We start from the raw sequence: 21,941 nt of genomic DNA, 5'->3' as shown, positions 1-21,941 counted from the left end.
CATCCGATTTACCGATCATTAGTACTTGTCGAAAGTACTGTACTTGTCCTGTGTGATTACTGTACATCACATCAAGATGTGTGTTTTGTAACTTTGTTACGATCTGCTGAAGTCAGAAAGTCGTGATGAGGACAGGCAATGTTTGAAACTTTGACAGATCTTCACTGCCGATCGATTAAGACGATTAACAACAAATGGTCAAGAGTGGTAACTGTCTCCAATCAAAAGGTACTCAGCTTTCAATGCTGCTTTTGCTACCGATTTCAGTTTGCACACAGGTACAAAACAACAGGCACATTGGAACAAACCCCAGACACTTCCTCAAAAAAAACAACAACAAAAAAAACCAACACAAAAAACAAAAAACAGGAACGCGCCAATAATTGTTCCATTTCCAGCAAAACTTTCGACTCGACAAATACTCGTTTCTGATGGTACGCTAAAATATTATCTGGCTCGGAAAATTTAAGTGCTTGTCAGACGCCGCCTTCTCCTTCCCCAACCTCATTTCTTTCCCAACATCCAGGCGTTTTCCTTTTTGTTGTTGTTCAGCAAGTGTCACACGTGAGCCACGAATACTTTGCCTCTCGTTGTTATTGTTATTATTATTATTGTTGCCCGTAACGAGAAGGAGACTAGAGGAGCACAGACCGATCAGCAGTAAAACCGTCTGCTACCATCTGCCTGCTTGTCACATGAGATGGGAGACCCCCCTTCTCTCCCCGATACCCCTCTCCCTAAACGTTACCTTTGAACCGTGTGTGGGAAGGGTGGGGGAGGAAGGAGGTGTGGGGTGGTGGGGGCGGGGGCGGGGGCGGTGGTGGTGGTGGTGGTAGGCATAGCGAACCAGTTATTCATCTGCGACCCTCCAACATCACACGGGCCACCCCCGTCCCCACTCATATCTCATCTGTGATGGAGAGGAACTGAGATTAATTAACTCTCTCCATACGAACGGCGAAAGAGACGACGTTAACAGCGTTTCAGCCCAGTTACCATCATCAAAATATTGCAAGCGGAACGCTCTTATACTGAAGAGGTGAATGTTGACAAAGAATACCACAATTCTGACGACGGAAGCTAAAGGTTGGGTCATTCAGACACCCACTGGACATCCGAGGGGTCTGTGTAGAGGAGAAGAGAGGACTGGCCGTACTGAGTGAGTTAAAGACCTTCTATTGGAAGTCGTCGTCTTTTTTTTCCTTCTTCATTTTTATTTTTATTTTTTTCATTCAAGTCAAGGGGTTCAAGCGGTAGTCAACCCGCTTTGTGCGAAGACTGGAGTCGATGCCATCTCTCACCCCATCCCCTCTTGGTTTTTGGTTTTTGGTGGTTGTTTTTTTGGTTTTTTTTACTATGGCCCGACCCTCTTTCGACAGTTAGTGTTATTTTCCGTATGGCTTCCACAGTATGACTCATGGCTCTTTGTGTTTCTGTGTGTGTTGGTTTTTTGTTTGTTTGTTTTTGTTGGGGGATGTATGTGTGTAGTGTGTAGTGTGTGTGTGTGTGTGTGTGTGTGTGTGTGTGTGTGTGTGTGAAGAGGAAGAGAGGGGAGGGAAGAGGGTGGGGGAGAGAGAGAGAGAGAGGGAGAGAGAACAAGAGAGAGGACACAGAGAGAGACAGAGACACAGACAGTGAACGGTGGCAAGTAGCGATACGGAGACGGTTTGTGATTTGCATCATCGCTCCCTCCTTCCCTGCACCCGCCCCTCTCTCTCTCTCTCTCTCTCTCTCTCTGTCTCTCTAGCCAGAAGAAAACTAGATGCTGACCCGAGAAACTAATGTCTTTTGTAGTTGTTGATTCCCTTTGCTTCCCTCCCCGCTTTCAGTGCCACGACAAAGCTTGATTGAAAGAGAGAGAGAGAGAGAGAGAGAGAGAGAGAGAGAGAGAGAGAACGAACGAACGAACGAACGAACGAACGAAATTGTTTTTATTGAACATCGGCCATGGGCCACAATTCAAAACAGGGCACGGGGAGGGGGGGGTCGGGAGGGGGACGGGGGAAGGGAAGGACGGGGGTTGGGGAGATGATGGGGTTGGGTGGGGGAAGAGGCTGGGGGTATACAATGGTATAGCAAAGGGTTTAGCAAAGAATGTTCATTGTCATTAACATGGCTGCTTCTTAAAGTCCAGCCAACCGCATCGGTTTTAATAGGGTTGTAAACACACTCCAATCTGTCCCATAGGACCTGAAAAAAATAGAAAACCACTTTTGAGTGTGTACGAGAGAAAGAGAGAGAGGAGAGAGTCGGTGAGAGAGAGATTGTGTGTGTGTGTGTGTGTGTGTGTGTGTGTGTGTGTGTCAGGGAGAGGGAGTCAAAGGGAGATAGAAAGACGCAGGACGCAGGATAGTTTAATTGTCAGGCCATTTGCCTATACAATGGAGTGAGCAAAGCATCACCAAAATATGAATATATTCATCGACATAAAATCACATTCACACATTCTGTCTAATTTCTTACGCTTTGAATACAAAAAGGGATAGCTAATAATAATTCTTTTCGTTTACATTGGCAAACAGAAGTGCAAGTTTAAACATGAATGGATGTCTATAGAACTTTTCTGGCATTAGCTCCTTCCAGTATTCATGGGACAAGACAATTTGCCCATGGGCAACTTGCCCACGGCTGGGTAGGGACCCATGGGTAAGCCACAGGTCCGTGGGCAAAGTCAACGTGGTATTCACAACACAATTTGCAACCCAAGGGCAGCTACCCATCACCTATTTTTAAACTGCGAGGGATTCCCCGTTGTGGGCAAGCGCGCTGAACTATGGGCATGCGCGCTGAATTAATTGCAATCTCTTCCTGTCGAAAGCGAAAATGTCGACCAAAGCATCACTGAACGAGTCGAGTGGAGAGAAGAATAGGAAAGGAAATTGGACCCACGAGGAAACTATGGCACTGCTAGAGAAAATCCTCGAAAATAAACGCGTAATTATTTCATCGCTTTCTCCGGACATTACGGCAAAAAAGAAAGCCGAAGCGTGGGAAGCGATCGCGAGCAGTGTCAGCGAGGCGTCGATCAGTTTCCATGGTCGAACCACAAAAGAGGTGCGTGAGAAATTTCACGGGTTAAAAAAAAAATATCGAAAGCGTCAACAGCAAAGAAATCAAACTGGAGCAGGAGCAGTACCCCCAGACACCTACGATCATCTCATCGAGATGATTATTGGGAAGGATTCCCATTTGATTGACGGACTCAAAAAAAGTAAGTGGCCCATGTTATGTTTATTTAATATTTGCGCGTGCTTAATTAATTACAAGTTAAAGTTTTCAACTTAGTTTAAGTTTTGTGCGTGGCATGAGTGTCACTGGGTGTGTGTGTGTTGAGTACAGTTTTAATCAATGTATGCTCTTGAAATTTGATATCGATTTAGATCTAGTTGCCAGCAGTCGACTTACATTCAGAGTGGAATCGCAGAATGAGAATGAGAATCTGAATTTGTTTCATTACAAGTATTTGTGCTAGAGTCTAGATGCTAGCAATGGTTTGCGAGGAAACCGAAGGGCTTTCCCCCAAAATTTGGATTAGAGTTAGAGATGGGGAGCTACCTACACTGTCCTTATCCTGTTATGTTTTCTTTCAGTTATTTAATTCATGTTTAGTCAATTGTGCAAATTATGTATAATCTGAAATGTGTGTGTGTGTGTGTGTGTATGTGTGTGTGTGTTTGAGAATGTGTGTGTGTGTGTGCGCGTCAGTCCAAGTGTGTTGGTGTGATTAATTTTTTTTCTTGTGTGTGTATGTACATGAACTTTATATGAGGAGGTTCACGATGGCTTTCGTTTTCCAACATTGTTAATGTGTGTGTGCTTCTCTCTCAGTATATACTTTTATATATAGTTTATGAGGCGCCTGTTGCCCTTTGAGCCCTAATGAAGCACGGAAACAAAGGCAAAATTTAGCATGACAAAACCACACATTTTACCTTAACCACAAACACTTTTTATGTGGCCCTGCATGTTTAACATATTTCTTACATTTTATACTAGTTATTCATTTAATGACTGAGTGCCAATGCTCAAGGCTTTATTACATTGAGTTCATGTAATAGTTATTAAACGTTGTATTAATTTCATATTACTAGTATCATTAGTTTTAAATTAATATTTGCAGTGAGGCAGCCACTTTCACTTTATTACAATTCTCCCTTTATAAAAAGGAGATACAGTTACGATGGGAATGAGGCGGCACATTGTGTGTTCATCTCAGTATGTGTGTAAACAAAAAGATGTCACATTGCACTGAAAAATCTACAGAACTGATTGCTGTATAACAAGGAGAGGCAAGGTAAAGTCATTTTCCACAAGCAAGGAAACATATGGTGCATTCTATTGACTAATGTAATAATTATGTAACAATAATTGCTCCGAAAATTTGGCTGGTTTATTTTTAGTGTGTAATTGTAAGTCTGATTAACAAGTTTTTACACTAACACTAGTGTTAAATTTAGCTATATGCGTTACTGTGTGTTCATTGACAAGAGCCAAGAAGTTCTTGGTATTGAGGATGGGATGCGTGTTTGTGTTTCACTTTCATTAACAGTTTCAACAATGGTTATGCATGTTGATAATATTTCAGATGATGTTGGTGAGGTCATTTTCTTCCACAACGCTGAGTCAACATCTCTGTTGGCAGTGGCACCCTCTACAACTGCATGCCAGAATGAAGAAGCCACAGGTGATTACAACTCCATCATTTATGAGATGATATGCAGTTTATATCTGAGTACAGTGGAGGTATCATTATGACATAATCCTGAAACTGTTATTTGTGATGAGTTTCAACAAAGTGGCATCACTGTAATGAGATAAATCCATGTTTCAACATATATATACATACACTCTGCCACAAATGCTAAAAAAAAAAATCATGACTATGCATAATATATGCTTGACTTATGCAGTGACCCAATTTGTGCATAATATATGCTTGACTTATGCAGTGACCCAATGTGCGTTTATTATCCTTTGGCATGCATTTCTTCACATTAACACAAACAAGTAAACTTGAAACACAAGAGTTAAAAAATTCAGCAATTTATTCAGTCCTCATAAACATAAGTGCAGAAATATGTGGTGGTATACAATGTTGTTTTATTGAAAAACAAATACACATATAATTCTTTAAACAGGATATTGGTTTTCATCACTATTCCTACCAGTAAACATACACACACAGTAGCACAATCAAACTAGGGTGATTTGAAATCAGTTACCTTATTTTGTAACATGAAGTGGGGGCATCATAACAACATTCAAGCAGTATTCATTGACAAGAGCAAAGAAGTTCTTGGTATTGAGGATGGGATGTGTGTGTTTCACTTTCATTAACACTTTCAACAATGATTAAGAAAGATGTTTTCCCCAATATGTCATTGTAAAGAAATAAAATCATTATTAGTGTCATTTGTATCATTGATATTACTTGTTTGATTGTGTAAATTATATAGATCACTCAATTTTTTGTTTGTTTTGTTTTAAATGGTCCTATTGTTTTACAATGCAAGTAGATCAATCAATACTACAGGCCAAAAACATAATAATATACCATTTTAGACCTCCTTTTAATATTTTCTCTCTGCATGATAATCATGCAACGGCTGGCTCCCCTCAGCCCCCCCCCCCCCCCTCTCTCTCTCTTCTCTCTCCTTTAAATTCAGAATGTGCTTTGTGCACAGTTCTACTTCTACACTTTGTCATGGGGCTAATTATTATCAGCTTGTTTAATTCATATATTTATATGATGAACCACTTTGACAGTAGTACAAGTAGGTAGTTCTAGAAGAAAGCTGTATGGATAGCTTAAAGTGCCTGGTGCATATAACCATCACATGAAATGCAAGTACAACATATATTACTTACAACTGACATTTTGTGTAAAAAAATGTACATGAGTACTCAACAAATTTTCTCAGTATCATCTATACATTGGTCATATTTCTAAAGTTACTTTATAATCAAGGAATTTTTCTTTTTCAGGGGATGTCGGCGAGACTTTTGTCAATGGAGCAACACATCAGTTGGCAGTGGCAACTTCTACAGCAGCCTGCCAGAATGACAAATCCGCAGGTGATTGAAACTTCTGCTGAACATTTCATTTTCATTGCAATTTCTTCTGATGTTGGCCCAACATTTTAATTTTATGAGTCTTGTAAAAACCACCTTAATTTTTTTCTTTAATCACTTGTTGGTTATCATCATCATTTTTATGGATGGGCAGGGCTCGTACCACTATCACCCACCTACCCTACAATCCTTAACTCTGTACACAACAAAACCGCATATGTGCAAATTAAAAAAAAAAGGGCAAAGATACAAGTGTATGCACACAATCAGGCTCAAATTTGAAGTATCAAGTATTATTAACAATACAACTATGAAATAATTGTGACATTGCAATAACCAAAGACACAAACAAATAAAACAAAAAACTTGTGCCAGATGCTTAATACTTTTCTTTCATTACCGCCAACATTCAAAGGAACAGACTATGAGAAAAATGTTAATTTATCTTCAGCTTTACTGAGCCCTTTCTAAATCTCAAATGTCCTGGTTCAGTCAAGGATACAAAGATTTCTCATTTCACCACTTTTGGGGCATGGAGGATACAATTATAGAAAACAAAATTGAAACACACATCATCATTACGAACAGCAAAAATAGAAACTAAATAAACATTAACAAAGCAGTGTGCAAACACTACAATACTTCATACAACTTTGTTGAATTTTATAAATTTACTGCGATATTCTCACAAATGTACAACTGACGACTTTCTTTTCCAGGAAAAAGTGATGCAGTGCATCGGCTTCCAGCAACTGACACTTCTACATGTACTGGGGTCACTGGCAGCCTTGAAGAACCTTCATTCTGCACACTCCCCTTCTCAGGTGCATTTCTTGAAGTAACATGTTGTATAACATTAGCAATAATTATTTGATGCCAATAGCCGGATAAAAAAAACAACCCTGCAGGTGACTGTCGTTTTTTTTAGCCTGGTTGACTTAAGGATATATTGGTAAAGGAAGCGTAGAGTATAACGAAGTCAAATAGTGTCATTCAAGCTTTGGACTTCCATAGCATGTACATATCCTATTTCTCATCATTTTATATCAGCAGTGAAAGAGATAGTAGCTAAATCTGTGCCGCTTTACATGCTCTGTTGAGATTGTAAGCTCAGGTTTGATATTTCCTCAGGCAAAAAAAAAAAAAAATTGAAAGAAAAATTGGTGTGGCTACGGTAACCCAACCTACCCTAATTTTTAAGGCTAACCCTAACCTTTCATATGAAAACACACACACACACACACACACACACACACAAAATGAAATAAGATGAAATCGGAACCGGAAAGGTTGTGACAGGCGTTAGTGCAGTGAAACATGCAACACACTGGGTGGTGTTGAAAATCAGCACTGGGCGATTCTGCTAGAGCCCACATCCTCCGGGTCCCCCTTTTTTCTGACCAACCTCCCCCCCCCTCCCTCCATCATGTCTCACTTTGTCCTGAAAAAAGAAAGTTGTTTCCAACAAACCTACCCTATGGTTCTTTTGTTATTTTTCTCCATGTTACCATGACCACTGATTTTGTTAGTTTTTTTTTTGTTTTTTTCGTTAACCGTAACCCTAACATTTCTTCAGTGGGTTGCCTCCTAAGGGCTTGAAATCGAATCTGCCTGTGGACTGTGACATGTGGTATTGTGCGATGCATTCCATGGATGTGTGAGTTGAAAGGTCACGATGAGCGTTGAGGGAGTCAACACTAAACCAGCAAAAATAAAGGTAAAGTCGGTCCATATTGTATTTTTTCTGCTTTTTTTTTAAATTTGAAAGATGCAGGTGTTACGTGTATGGTCCTTTTCATTTGTCTCACAGGTGCTGTTCCTGCTGATGGTACCTCGTACATCGTCGTTGACACGGTGAACGTTGAGATGCCTCCAGTTGTTGCAGAGAGTGTGCAGTGCCCAGACAGGCCTGTGATGCCTCTGCCATCATCTCCGCTGCACTGCTCATCCGCCACCAAGAAACGCCGGGCTGAAAGCAAGCGAATGGAAGTGAACAAAAGGAGAAAACTAAATGATTCAGCAGAAAGATCTGCTATCATAGAATATTATCAAATGCAGATTGAAAAAGAAAAGGGGGTAGAAGAAAGGGAAATACGAAAAGAAGAAAGAGAAGCAGAGAGACAAAGACAAAGAGAAGAATGGGAAGTGGAGAGGGAAAGACAAAGGGAAGAATGGGAAGTGGAGAGGGAAAGACAAAGGGAAGAAAGAGCAAATGACAGACATCATCAGCTGATGGAAATGGGTGCTAGAATTCTTGCTGCTTGCACTGAAATACTAAAACAGAATGTTCTGAAGTGAGGGAAATAAGAAAAGAAAATAGCCAGGAAATGTAAGGATCATAAATAGGCAATTAAATTGGTTTTCAGAAATTAGCTGTGACAATATATCACAAAATGCCAGTTGTGCTTTGAAACTTCAACATCTTTTTGTGCAAAAGTTTTTTTAACATGTTTGAATTATTGCTAGCTAGTTCTGTTCTAAAGGGAACTAAACATGAAAACAGTATTTATTTCTTTTCATAATAATTTTCATACTCAAATCTAATTTTGCTACTCAACTTAGTTGAGATCAAACCGATTCTTTAGCTTTGGAATAGTTTTCATTGTTTGTGTGAGTGGGGGAGACATGTGAATGTGTATACATACTATTGGAGAAACAGGAAAACAATCCTAGAAACTCAAATTTTCACGCGTCTCTGATTTTTCAACTATGACAACTGACTGACGCCTTGTTCACACAGATTGCAATTGCTTCCCACGCTTGGTTTTTTTTTGTTGTTTTTGATTTTTGTTTTGTTTAAAAATTTTTGTTTTTTGTTTGTTTTTTGTTTCTTTACTTAGTGTCCGGAGAAAGTGATCCAAGAATCATGTGTTTGTTTTGTGGATTTTCTCTAGGAGTTCCTTGTATTTCATGAATGACAATGTATGCCTTTCCTGGCATTTGTGATTTTCAAACCTAGTCAACTTCATGTCCGATTACATGTGCAATTGTGGGTAGTGTAGTGTGTGTTTGAAAAAGAGAGCTAGTTTGTTATGACCTGAAAAAAATAACCTGATCAGCTGTTGTGCTTGTGGTTTTGAATTTTCACAGGTCAATTTATTTTATTACCTTTGTGGGGAATTTCTCCTAAACAGTATTATCAATGGGCAATAAATTTGAAACATTCAATGTATGATTGCTTCAAGATGGTGGATTGATTATCATGTGCATGGTGTCAGTTCTCTACCTTTCCTAATTCTTTTCTTCTCTAAAATACATGCAATTTTCAAACTTTTCTTCATTTTCCGAACTTCACCTACTTTTCTTTCGTGATCCCAGTTATCTTCATTTAAGATAAAATAAATATCAACGTGAGCTTTGTCCGTTTTCATGTCAGTGAGCAAATACAACACATAACTAGACGTCCATTTTGTTGCTAAAACTGGAGTAAGAACTGGATACAAAGAAAAAAAACTAACCTCAGTGACGAAAGCCACCATTGATGATTCTGTCCCTCTCCGCTTTTCCTGCAGCAAGACGTACACGTTCATTGGCCTGGAGATTTCGTTGTGGCTCTGGCACTGGCGGATCATCATTATCATCTTCATCATCATCATCGCTGTCAGGGTCTGGCAGGTTCAGGGACCTTGCTCGATTGTGTAACATGAGGCACACAATGATGATGTCACAGGCTTTCTCAGGGGCCACACGCAGCTTTCGCAGGCAATGCCATCGCTTCTTGGCGATGCCAATTGTGCGTTCAACGGTGGATCTTGTGGAACTGTGTCTGTCGTTGTAGTCTTGTTGCTGTTGGTTTCTGGGGTTGAGCACTGGAGTAAGCAGCCAATTGCGTAGCATATAACCACTGTCACCCAGGATGTATCCTCTGACTGGTCTAGCTGCTCCTTCAAAGGCAACAAAAAGGCCCGATTCCCGGAGCACTCTGGCATCGTGCACACTGCCAGGCCACCTTGCAGATATGGCAGTGAACATGAGGTCTGCATTGGAAACTACCTGTGGACATATGGAACCCAGATTCTATAAACGGAAATAGCAAGCCATATAAATGTACTCTCATGTATTCACGTTGTAACAAAAGAGAAAAAACCAATGACATTGTAACGCTTGAATCAACACTAATCACACATAACATGTAAATATTACTGTCACAACTTAACAGCTGCTGGTAGAGCAGTAGCTGCACGATGTAATACTTCCAAGTTTTTTACTCATGAATTATTTTTAAAAAATGATAAGGTTCAACATCACCATCTATTATTAAGTAGCCATTTAATTTATATTGACAGAAATTAAATCATCTTCAATTCACATCGTATCAATTTTGTCCAAATTTCCCACCCCATTCATATCCAATTTTTTTTCTTTAAGCAATTTTTTTATTCACCCTCTCAAATACATCACTTGTAAAATATGTATTCATTCATGAGCACAATAACACATGTACATAATGCAGAAAGTGAATAAATCTTTGCCAGGAGGGTGTCGTTTTTTTTTAATGAAAAAAAACCCCAAATACTATTCTTGCAAAAAGAATAATTCTATGAAGAAAAGAAAAACAACAGGAAATAAATTGAGACAAAAATAGACCAAAAATAGGGGAATGTGTACATATAGTATGACATATTATTGACTAACCGCTTATGTATCTGCATAAATTACACACACACACACAGGAAATAAATTGAGACAAAAATAGACCAAAAATAGGGGAATGTGTACATATAGTATGACATATTATTGATTAACCGCTTACGTATCTGCATAAATTACACACACACACACACACACACACGCACGCCTCGGTCACACACAAAGGTTTCACTCACACTCGCAGGCAGTGTACCATGCAGCATACACAACATACTCATGTCACACACACACACACACACACACACACACACACATACACACACATGCAATGTACCATGCAAGATACACAGCACAACACACACACACGCACACACATGAGAGATAGATAGACAGATATAGATATATATACACACAACTACACACATCCAATGCACCAAGCACCACGTACAACACACACACACACACATACACTAATACACACACACACACACACACACACCACAGGCTGACGGGACAGGTAATAAAAACTTTGTTTTTTAAATGAATCACTTACCATCACATTGATGGAATGAGTATTCCTCCTGTTCACATACTCGTGTTCATTGATCACAGGAGCTTGGATCTCCACGTGTGTCCCATCCACACACCCCACAACATGGGGAAATCCTGCGATTTCGCGGAATTTGCTTTTCTGTGTCTCTGCCTCCTCTTGATTTGGGAAGTGAACCCAGTGTGCAACATGTCTGAGAAGAGCATTTGTCACTGCAGAAATGGTGCGAGAGGCTGTCGGTTGGCTGACATTAAACAGTTCAGCACACACGTCTTGAAAGCTGCCACTGGCGTAAAAACGTAGTGTCAAACACACTTGTAGAGAAGGAGGCAGACATCCCAGTCGATTGGGATGATGAAGGTCGTTTTCGACATCGTCCACAATTTGTAAAATGTCTGCTCGCCGAAAACGATATTTTGAATAAATTTCCACGTCATTAAATTTATCCAGAGGGTTAATTCTATCTCTGAACACTCTGTTCCTCCGCAAAGCACGCCTATTTCTCCTCTCAAGCAACAACAACAAACCCGGGTCCGCCATTTTTAACCACGACAGGGCAAAGTTGCCCACGGGGGGGAGGAGCGGTAAATCTGCCCACGGTTAGGGAGGAGTGGCGGGTGGTAATTTTCATCATGAATCCCAGGGTAGCGCTACCCATGGGCAGTTTACAACTTTGCCCTCGGCTGGGCGATTTGCCCATGGGTAGACCGGGCCATGAATACGGGCCCATTGTCTTGTATTAATAGCACGTTAATAAATAGTGAAGTTCTGTTTCTGGGACATTAACACAAAAAGGACAGTAAACATTTCTGTTCACATAACGTTTGTACTGTAAAGAAATGACAATTCAGTGGAGACATTCCAATCCTGACTCTCGAGAAAACGCTACGAATTTTAATGTTGGCAATTTGAAATAAATGACAACTTGGTGAAAAAGAATGCTTATAAGAGGCGTAGACATCATAGAATGTATGCGACTCTAAACTTGCATGCCAATCTTGTTTAAAACAGTCGATAAGTCTCTGTTTGAAAGCCGTCAGAAACAGTTCCGAGTTACCAACCCCCTGAGATTCCCAAACTTCTCCAAAACCAAATTTGTATAAACGATTTCTAACCTTGCATGCCCAAGTCACGTAATTCTGATTCTGCAGGTTCAGAAGCATATCATCAGCTTTCTTTGGATATCTACTGTTTTCCATCTGTGCAAATGGTAACCAGAATTTCACACAGTTTACATGTGTTGCAGTATGTAAAGGGTACCTTCCCATTTCCCCGTATATTAAGTGTTTTGGAGATTTATTATTTACGCCCATGAATCGTTTCAGAGCAAACAAGTGAACTCTTTCGATTTGGTCTTGGTTTTGGGTCAGTCCCCAGATTTCAGCACCATATGTCAAGATTAGCTGTATTTGGCAATCAAAGAGCTTAAAAAAGACAGTTGGCGAATGCTCACCAATCGACCACAATATCCTAATGATTGCTATCGTTCCTTTCTTGGCCTTTTCTGCAAGGTCAGACATAGTGTGTGCAAAACTCAATTTTGTTAACAAAAAGATACCAAGGTATTTGTTTATATTTACAATTTTCAGCTCATTTCCACCAATTTTTTCTCTCAAGACATGATAACCACCATTACGGAAAATAACAACACTGGATTTATCCATATTTACAATAAGATCAAGACTTGTAGCTGTGTCAGACAGAATATCTAACTGTGTCTGGAGACCAATTATAAGATAAGAAGATAAGATAAGAATAACTTTATTATCTCCAACTGGAGAAATTTGGTCAGGTGCATTATCACAACATAGACAAGTAAACAACATGGGGACCACAACTGTAAAAGCCAACAACAGCCCCAACAAATATTACGAAGATACAAATGTAAAAAATATCACATACATCGTTTCATACATACATCCACACACTGCAGGTAATAACTAGTATTCTTAATGTAAAAACAGAAAGAATTAAGAAACATTATTTGAATATAATTATAAACATAGCCTACTATACTGCACATTGATTATAATAGACAGATAAGATAAGAATAAAGATGAATTGCGGAAAACCACAACCAGATAATCAGCACACACCCGCACCGCACCCCCCCCCCCCCCCACCCCCATCCCCACCCCACACACGCGGATAACTTGATTAAACAAGAGTAATAAACATATGTTCTCAAATAAAAGCATTTCACATATTCGCTTTTAAAAACATTGCAATTAATTATTACATCGTAATTATTAAACAGAAATATATTTAGAATATGGACGTTAGCATTAGACATATTCATTGTACATTCATCCTGCATATTGCACATTATTCTTCCTACATATTGCACATTCATTATAACCAATTGTCACGTTTTAAGCTCAGTAAACACACACACAAACACACACACACACACACACACACACACACACACACACACACACCACAACTAGAACAAGGTACAGCCTATCATGCACGGACTTTCACACGTCTCACATGAGAGTGCGCGCGCGCACACACACACACACACAGTTCTCAAGAATTTAAAAGGTGGATTGAACGTGGAATAAAAGTCTTCAGAGCTCTGGATTTCAACTTAAAAGTTCTGTAGCGTCGTCCTGATGGCAATAGCTCATAATACTTTGCTAAAATATGGGTGTCGTCAGTTGCTATCTGCCTGCTTTTTTTAACCACTCGACTTTCATACAGCTCTTGCATACTAGCTTGTTTCACTCCCACAATTTTACTGCATACACTCATGACATCGTTCAAAACACGCTTACTCCTCACTCCCAAACTTCCATACCAGCACATAAATGAAACTGTAAGCACAGACTCGATACAACATCGATAATAACTTTGAAGAATATTTGAATTTATACCAACATTTCTAAGCTTCTGTAAACAAAAAATTCTAGATTGACATTTCTTATGAATGGAATCAACATTTCTGTCAAAAGTCAGCTTATTGTCTAAGATGGTCCCTAAATATCTATATTCATTGACCCTCTCCACTGTTTGACCATCAATAACAAGGTCAGCTACAGGCAAGGGGTCTTTCCGAAAATCTATTAACATTTCTTTTGTTTTCAATACGTTGAGATCCAGATAGTTTTTCTCACACCAGGAACAGAACTTTTTAATTTCACTGAAATAAATAGCATCAGAGTTGGACAGATCTTCAATTGCTGAATCATCAGAATATTTTATGACAGGAGTTTCCTCCGTGCCTCTGCAGTCATTTGTGTACAGTGTAAAAAGAACAGGGGACAGCACTGTACCTTGGGGTGCACCAGTAGAAGTAGATTTTAGAGAAGAGTGGGCAGAATGAAAGCGGACGGACTGAGTTCTATTGAGAAGAAAACTTATAGTGTCAGATATTAGCACAATGTCATCAGCAAATAACAGAATCAGAATTTTTATCAAATCTGGTGTTAATTAAACACCAAACTCAATTATATCCTTTGTTAACTCATTTATAAACAAAGAAAATAAGACTGGTCAACATACTTCTCCCTGTTTCAGGCCTCGTGGGCACAAAAAGCATCTGTTAAATCACCACCAACACGTACTCTTGCTTTTACAACAGAATACATTGACTTTAAAGCATTCAGTATCTTATCATACATCCCATTCTTACACAAGACGGCCCATAGCTTTCCTCTACATACAGTGTCAAATGCTTTGCGAAAATCTATAAATGCTACATACAGTTTTCTGTGTCTCACAAGCTGTTTTTGTACCACAGCAAAAACAGTAAAGATATGATCTGCTGTACAGAATCCCGAATCCAGCTTGCTCATCACCAATAACATCATTTTCATCAATCCAGTTTGAAGTAAGCTTATTCAATAATAATAATAATGGTATTTATATAGCGCCGAATCTTGTGCATAGACAAATCAAAGTGCTTTCGCACCAGTCATTCACACGCATGCATAACTCTAAAACTGGAGAAACTGAAGACAAGGAAGAGGCAGGGAAAGGAGGCTATTTTGGGAAGAGGTGGGTTTTAAGGCCAGACTTGAAAGAGCTGAGTGTGGAAAATTGACGAAGCGAAAGAGGAAGTTCATTCCAATGGCAAGGTCCAGAGACAGAGAAAGAATGGCGGCCAACAGTCGAGAGTTTGAATCTGGGTATGCGTAAACAGAGTGGATCCGAAGCTGATCGTAGTGAGCGAGATGGAGTGTAGAGGTGAAGGCAGCCACAAAGATAGGAAGGGGCTGATTTGTGAATACATTTATAACATAGAGTGCTGATCTTATACTTTATTCTGTGTGAGACAGGGAGCCAGTGGAGATGTTGCAAAAGAGGAGCGATGTGCTCAGATCTTTTCTTTCTGAGGACGAGTCGGGCAGCAGAATTTTGTATGCGCTGAAGGGACTGAATGGATGAAGCAGGCAAACCAGACAATAGAGAGTTACAGTAGTCAAGGCGAGAGAGAATGAGAGAAACGACAAATCTAGCTGTTGCGTCAACGGATAGATGTTTCCGGATAGAACTGATGCGCCGCAGTTGCAGGACGGACATGTCTGACTAATAAATTTTTGCATGGACAGTGTGTTGTCAAGGACAACGCCGAGGTTCCTGACAAAATTGTACAGTTTACTACAAACGTTATAAAGCGAGATCCCTCGATGATTATCAGGTATACTTATGTCTCCCTTTTTGTGGAAAGGCTGAATAACTGACAATGACCGTTCGTCAGGAAACTGACCATGATCAAATAGATAATGAAAAATCTTACCAAGAAAGACAGAATTTGTTCGATACTATGTTTAAAGAATTCTCCAATGAAACCGTCAGGTCCCGCTGCCTTACTGGATTTAATTGCTCGCACAGCTGATCGAATTTCATCAGCAGTTATCGTCTCATTCAGTGAATCAGAATTAGGAAATGAAGCACAGGGTGGATCATCATGTTCTTCATTGTGACATAATTATTGTTACCATCATTACAATCACCACCATGATCTTCACTTATGTTTGGGACATTAACTCTCTCATTACGAACGGCGAAAGAGAAGACGTTAACAGCGTTTCAGCCCAAATTACCATCATCAAAATATCGCAAGCGGAAGGCTCTTATACTGAAGAGGTGAATATTGACAAGGAATACCACAATTCTGACGACGGAAGCTAAAGGTTGGGTCATTCAGACACCCACTGGACATCCGAGAGGTCTGTGTAGAGGAGAAGAGAGGACTGGCCGTACTGAGTGAGTTAAAAACATTATTAAAGTGTTCAAACCATTCATTGCTGGTTACTGCGCTTTGCCCCAGAGGATCGTGATCTCACTGAACGAACCGTATCCCAGAACTTTCTTACATCGAGATAGACAGAGAGAGCCAGAGAGAGTTAGAAATAGAGAAGGAGAAAGAGAAAGAAAGAGCGGAATAGAGAAATAAAACATCGAGAGATAGACAAACAGACAGGCAGACAATCACAGAGGCAGAACGGTGGCAATAAGCGATACAAGGCCGATTGTGCTCTATTTCGCCGTTTTGTATTCCTATTTTTCTAAAAGTAGGAAAAACAATATTCGCTGCTTTGAAAAAGTATATCTGATATGTGTTGCTTCTCTCTCTGTCTCTAGCTTCGCTGTCTGTCTGTCTGTCTGTCTGTCTCCCTCTCTCTCTTCTCTATCTCTCCCTCTGTCTCTCTTTAAACAGTTTTGTTCTTGTAACTATTTCGTGATGGAAACAAAGAATGAGTCCTGAAAGAAAGAATCATGCACATTGTTAACAGGGAGAGAGAGAGACAAAGGCACAGAGAAACAGACAGACAAAGACAGACAGAGAGACTAGACACAGAGAGACAGACGGAGCTATTTCAGTACCGATACAGACACTGAACAGAGTTGTCGTCCTCTGTTGGAGCGGTGGCCCAGTGGCAATGCTCCCCGAGCAGGAAGTACAGAAAGTGTTGACGGGTTCAAATCCCAACATTAGAGAGATCGGGGATTATTATTATTGTCATTATTATTATTATTGTTATTGTTATCATTATTATTATTATTATCATTATCATTGTTATTGTTGTTATCATCATCATCATCATCATCATCATCATCATTATTATTATTATCATTGTTATTGTTATTGTTGTTATCATTATTATAATAATAATAATAATAATAATAATAATAATAAGGATAACAACAACAACAATTATTATTATTATTATCATTATCATCACCATCATCATCATTATCATTAGCATCGTTACAATAATAATAATAATGATATTATTATTATTATTATTATCATCATCATCATCATCATTATCATTATTATCACCATCATCATCATTATCATTAGCATCGTTACATTATTATTATTATTAGTGTTATTATTATTATTACTATCATCATCATTATTACTATTATCATTATCATTACTGTTATACTCATTATCATTACTACCCCTCAGTCCCCATCCCAGCTCCCCTCCACAGTAACTTGACTGGTGGCCGACATGCTTGCTGGTCATTCGACTGAACACGAAGTCCCGTGTGCAGAAAAACAAAAAAAATAAAAACACGCGCTCTCCCCCAGGGACAGCAGCCGAAATTTCACACAAAGAAATCTGTTAAAAAAACAAAACAAAACAAAAACAACAACCAAAAACAACACCGCTTAACACAATACAGTACAACTGCAACACAACACAACTCAACACGACACGACACGACACGACACGATGCCATGCACTACGATACGATACGATTATGGGAGGTGTTCAGATGACATCTGGTATCACTGAAATAAATGGAGGAGACGGGTGGGTGATCCTTTGGGGTGGGGTGGGTGGGGGACGTTTTGGGGACGTGTGTGTGTGTGTGTGTGTGTGTGTGTGTGTGTGTGTGTGTGTGACGTCGGTACATGTTCAGCAAAGAAGCAACTGCTGCAGTTCAACCCCGATCACCACCCCCCCCACCACCACCACCACCACCAACATACACCACTTCCCCCATCTCTCTCTCTCCCTCTCCTCTCCCCTCCTCTCTCTCTCTGTTAACTAACCGCTAATGTTTTCAATTAGTTTACCTCAAATCTCTATCAGGTTACTCTTCACTACCACTCCCCCCCTTCCCCAATCCTCCATCACCTCATTTATTTCATCCCGGTGATGGTGTATGTTATGAATACACACACACACACACGCACATACACACACGCGCGCGCGCATACGCACACACACACACATACATACATACACACACACGTACACACACACACACTTACACACACACACATACACACACGCATACGCGCGCGCGCGCACACACACACACACACACACACAAACACACATACACACACGCGCACGCACGCACGCACGAACACAAACACAGACACACACACGCGCGCGCGCGCACACACACACACACACGCACACACACACATATACACACAAACACACGCACACACACACACACTCATACACCCCCCCTTCCCTCCTCCCCCCCCCCCTCCCTACACTCACACACAAACAGATAGATATCTCGAGCGTCTGCTGCAGAAACACAGTAAGACCACGTGCCGCCCCCCAAACGAGCTCTGCATGTGTGTGTCAGCACGCTTGCATCCATTTACCATTTACTGCGCCAGTCCATCCGCAAGGTGATCCGCCCACAACTGTTCCCTCTCCGTCCTCTTGTCAATAAGTCCTGACCCGGAGACAATGTGGCGTCATCTACTGTAATGCACGTGTGTGTGTGTGTGTGTGTGTGTGTGTGTGTGTGTGTGTGTGTGTGTGAAATGTATATATGATGATGATGATGATGATGATGATGATTATGATTATGATTATTATTATTACCATGTCACCATTTTTCGCGTCCAGCTAAATGCCAACCTTTTGTAAAATGCCATGATTTTAGTTTTATCTATATTTACTGTTAAATTCAGCCTATCTGCTTCACCCTTTAATGCATTTACCTGCTTTTGTTGCCCAACAGCAGTATCAGAAAATAAAACTATATCATCCGGAAGTAAAAGCAAAAAAAAAATCAGCTGCAGCTGGAAAAAAAATAATTTCCCTTCCCTTCCATGCCCTTTTTATTTAGTTCCAAAGCAAGTTCGTTTCTGAAAACAGAAAACATTAGTGGATTTAGCAAACATCCCTGTATCACACCATGGGGGACAGTCAAGGAACTCTGAATACGAACATCTATCTCCAACGCAGGCTAAAACTTAATCATATATTTCTTTCAACGATCTGTATAGTTTACTTCGAGTTACTGCCAGTCTTACTTAGTACATTCCATAAAATATTTCTATCTACCGAATCAAATGTTTTTCGAAAGTCTACAGAAGCGACATCACGTTTTATGTTTATCATCTTTGGACTGAAGCATACAAAGCAAATACGTGGTCAGTCGTACTATCACCGTTTCTGAACCCCGCCTGTTCTTCCATTATTTCCTCTTCCTGTTCTGCCCATGCGGCAAGTCTTTTATTTATGATAAAAGTGTAAACTTTACTCACTAGTCAAGACTATTATTCCTTTGTAGATATTGATTGATATGGATACTTATATAGCGTCTATCCTCGGTCGGAGACCAAGCTCTAAGCGCTTTACAAACACGGGTTCATTTGCACAACAGGCTGCCTGCCTGGGTAGAGCCGACTGACGGCTGCCACTGGGCGTTCATCATTCGTTTCCTGCGTCATTCAATCAGATTTCATGCACGCACACATACACATTCAGACATGTATCATTTTACGTGGATGATACGTGTATGACCGTTTTGTTTATTTACTCCGCCATGTAAGCAGCCATACTCCGTTTTCGGGCGTGTGCATGCTGAGTATGCTATTGTTTCCAGAACCCACCGAACGCTGATATGGAATACAGGATCTTTAACGTGCGTATTTGATCTTCAACGTGTGTATACACACGAAGGAGGTTCAGGCACTAGTAGGTCTGCACATGTATTGACCTGGGAGTTCGGAAAAAAAAAATCTCCACCCTTTACCCATCAGGCGCCGTTACCGAGATTCGAACCCGGAACCCTCAGATTGAAAGTCCAACGCTTTAACCATTCGGCTATTGCGCCCGTCAGGAATATTTGCGTCTCCTTTTCAAAGAATTGGAACGATAATATATTTTGACCACTGTGATGTGAAGACGCAAGAGTCGAACATTCTATTAAATAAAACTATCAGGAAGTCTGTTATGTCCATTATACTTTCGCTTCCTTTGTTTAACATTTCACTTACTGTCTTGTCTGACATGTCTAGCACTTTCGCCATATTCCAATGGTTTTTTTTTGTTTGTTTGTTTTTTCTTCACTCCTCTTTTAGTTTCTTCCTCCTCAATGCCCTTATCAAAAAAAGTGGTTCTAACTGTTCTTCACCGGTTTCTTCAAGATCGATGTATAATCTTTACTTGAAATTTAAAAACCAGTAAACACAGAATAAGAATGTTCTTGTTCTGTTGAATACAAATTTCATTTATTAAGATGAGAGAGAGAGATAAGGAGTGAGAGAAGGAGGGAGAGATGGAAAGAGATAGAGAGAGGGAGAGAGTCAGGCAGACAGATGGACAAAGACAGACAGAGACAGTGACAGAGAGCGACACACGCTCTCTCTCTCTCTCTCTCTCTCTTACACACACACACACACACACACACACACACACACACACACACACACGCACAGAGACGAGAATGGGTGAGAATATGTAGTGGAAAAGGAGAGAGAGAGAGAGAGAGAGAGAGAGAGAGAGAGAGAGACAGACAGACAGACAGACAGACAGACAGAGACGAGAGAGAGAGAGAGAGAGAGAGAGAGAGACAGACAGACAGACAGACAGACAGACAGAGACAGAGAGAGAGAGAGACAGACAGACACACACACACACACACACACACACACACAGAGAGAGAGAGAGAGAGAGAGAGAGAGAGAGAGAGAGTTTGTTTTAGATACGTGTGTGGCAATAAGACGTTCGCACGACGCCGTTATGTGGGATGAATGCACGCGTTTTCTCCATGGCAGACCACTTTCCGTTCGTTCGATGCTTGCAGATGAAGAACTCACATTGCTGTCAAAGATCTGCTTTTTTTCCCTAAAACATCGTCATCTCACGTTTGTGCTTATGCTTTTGTTTATCATTTGAAAATTCAGTTTTATATTAAAAAAAAGGTGTTTACGATCAATCGCAATCTTCTTCGCCATCTATCTCTTTCTCGGACATGATTATGTTGTCTTTATGGTTTTGTTTCCAAACAAAAACAGTGCTTGTCACCTTATGCTATACGGTTATCGTTTGATGTATTAGTTTTCGAGACAAGAAACAGGTTTGCAACCAGTTAAAGTCCTCTTCCCTTTCTCAGTACATCCCTTTCTGGGCTATGGATATGGTTTTAACATCAGTGATCAATTGTCATTCATGCATTAATTCATACTCTCACTGTGGGTCCCTCTGTCTCTCGACGTATTGCTTTTATCTATTTTATACCCCATGATATCTATATCTCTCCTCGTGAGGGGTCCTCGTGTGTGTGTGTGTGTGTTGGGAGTGTGTGTGTGTGTGTGTGTGTGTGTGTGTGTGTTCGTTCTTTAGTTTAACGTCTTTTCACTGTAAGTGATATTAGACGATGTGTGTGTGTGTGTGTGTGTGTGTGTGTGTGTGTGTGTGTGTGTGTGTGTGCGCGTGTGTGTGTGTGTGAATAAACTGGCCAAACAAGATGCATACAGCCCGAACCACTTCTTGCGCGCGCGC

General features: G+C 40.3%; 1 protein-coding gene across 1 annotated transcript; it reads left to right on the top strand.

Annotated features, from left to right (window-relative positions):
- Positions 1 to 2,804: 2,804 nt before the first annotated feature.
- Positions 2,805 to 8,021, top strand: LOC143280099 (uncharacterized). The gene is made up of 5 exons (XM_076584639.1): positions 2,805 to 3,211; positions 4,586 to 4,684; positions 5,986 to 6,075; positions 6,792 to 6,896; positions 7,883 to 8,021. Exons 2-5 carry the CDS (start codon positions 4,586 to 4,588, stop codon positions 7,928 to 7,930), a joined length of 342 nt encoding a protein of 113 aa, XP_076440754.1. The 5' UTR covers positions 2,805 to 3,211; the 3' UTR covers positions 7,931 to 8,021.
- Positions 8,022 to 21,941: the final 13,920 nt, after the last annotated feature.

The sequence above is a fragment of the Babylonia areolata genome, chromosome 3 (assembly GCF_041734735.1).
Source record: "Babylonia areolata isolate BAREFJ2019XMU chromosome 3, ASM4173473v1, whole genome shotgun sequence".
NCBI classification, from domain to species: domain Eukaryota; kingdom Metazoa; phylum Mollusca; class Gastropoda; order Neogastropoda; family Buccinidae; genus Babylonia; species Babylonia areolata.
Note: the sequence above shows the minus strand (reverse complement) of the source record. Positions and strands in the feature narration are given on the sequence as shown.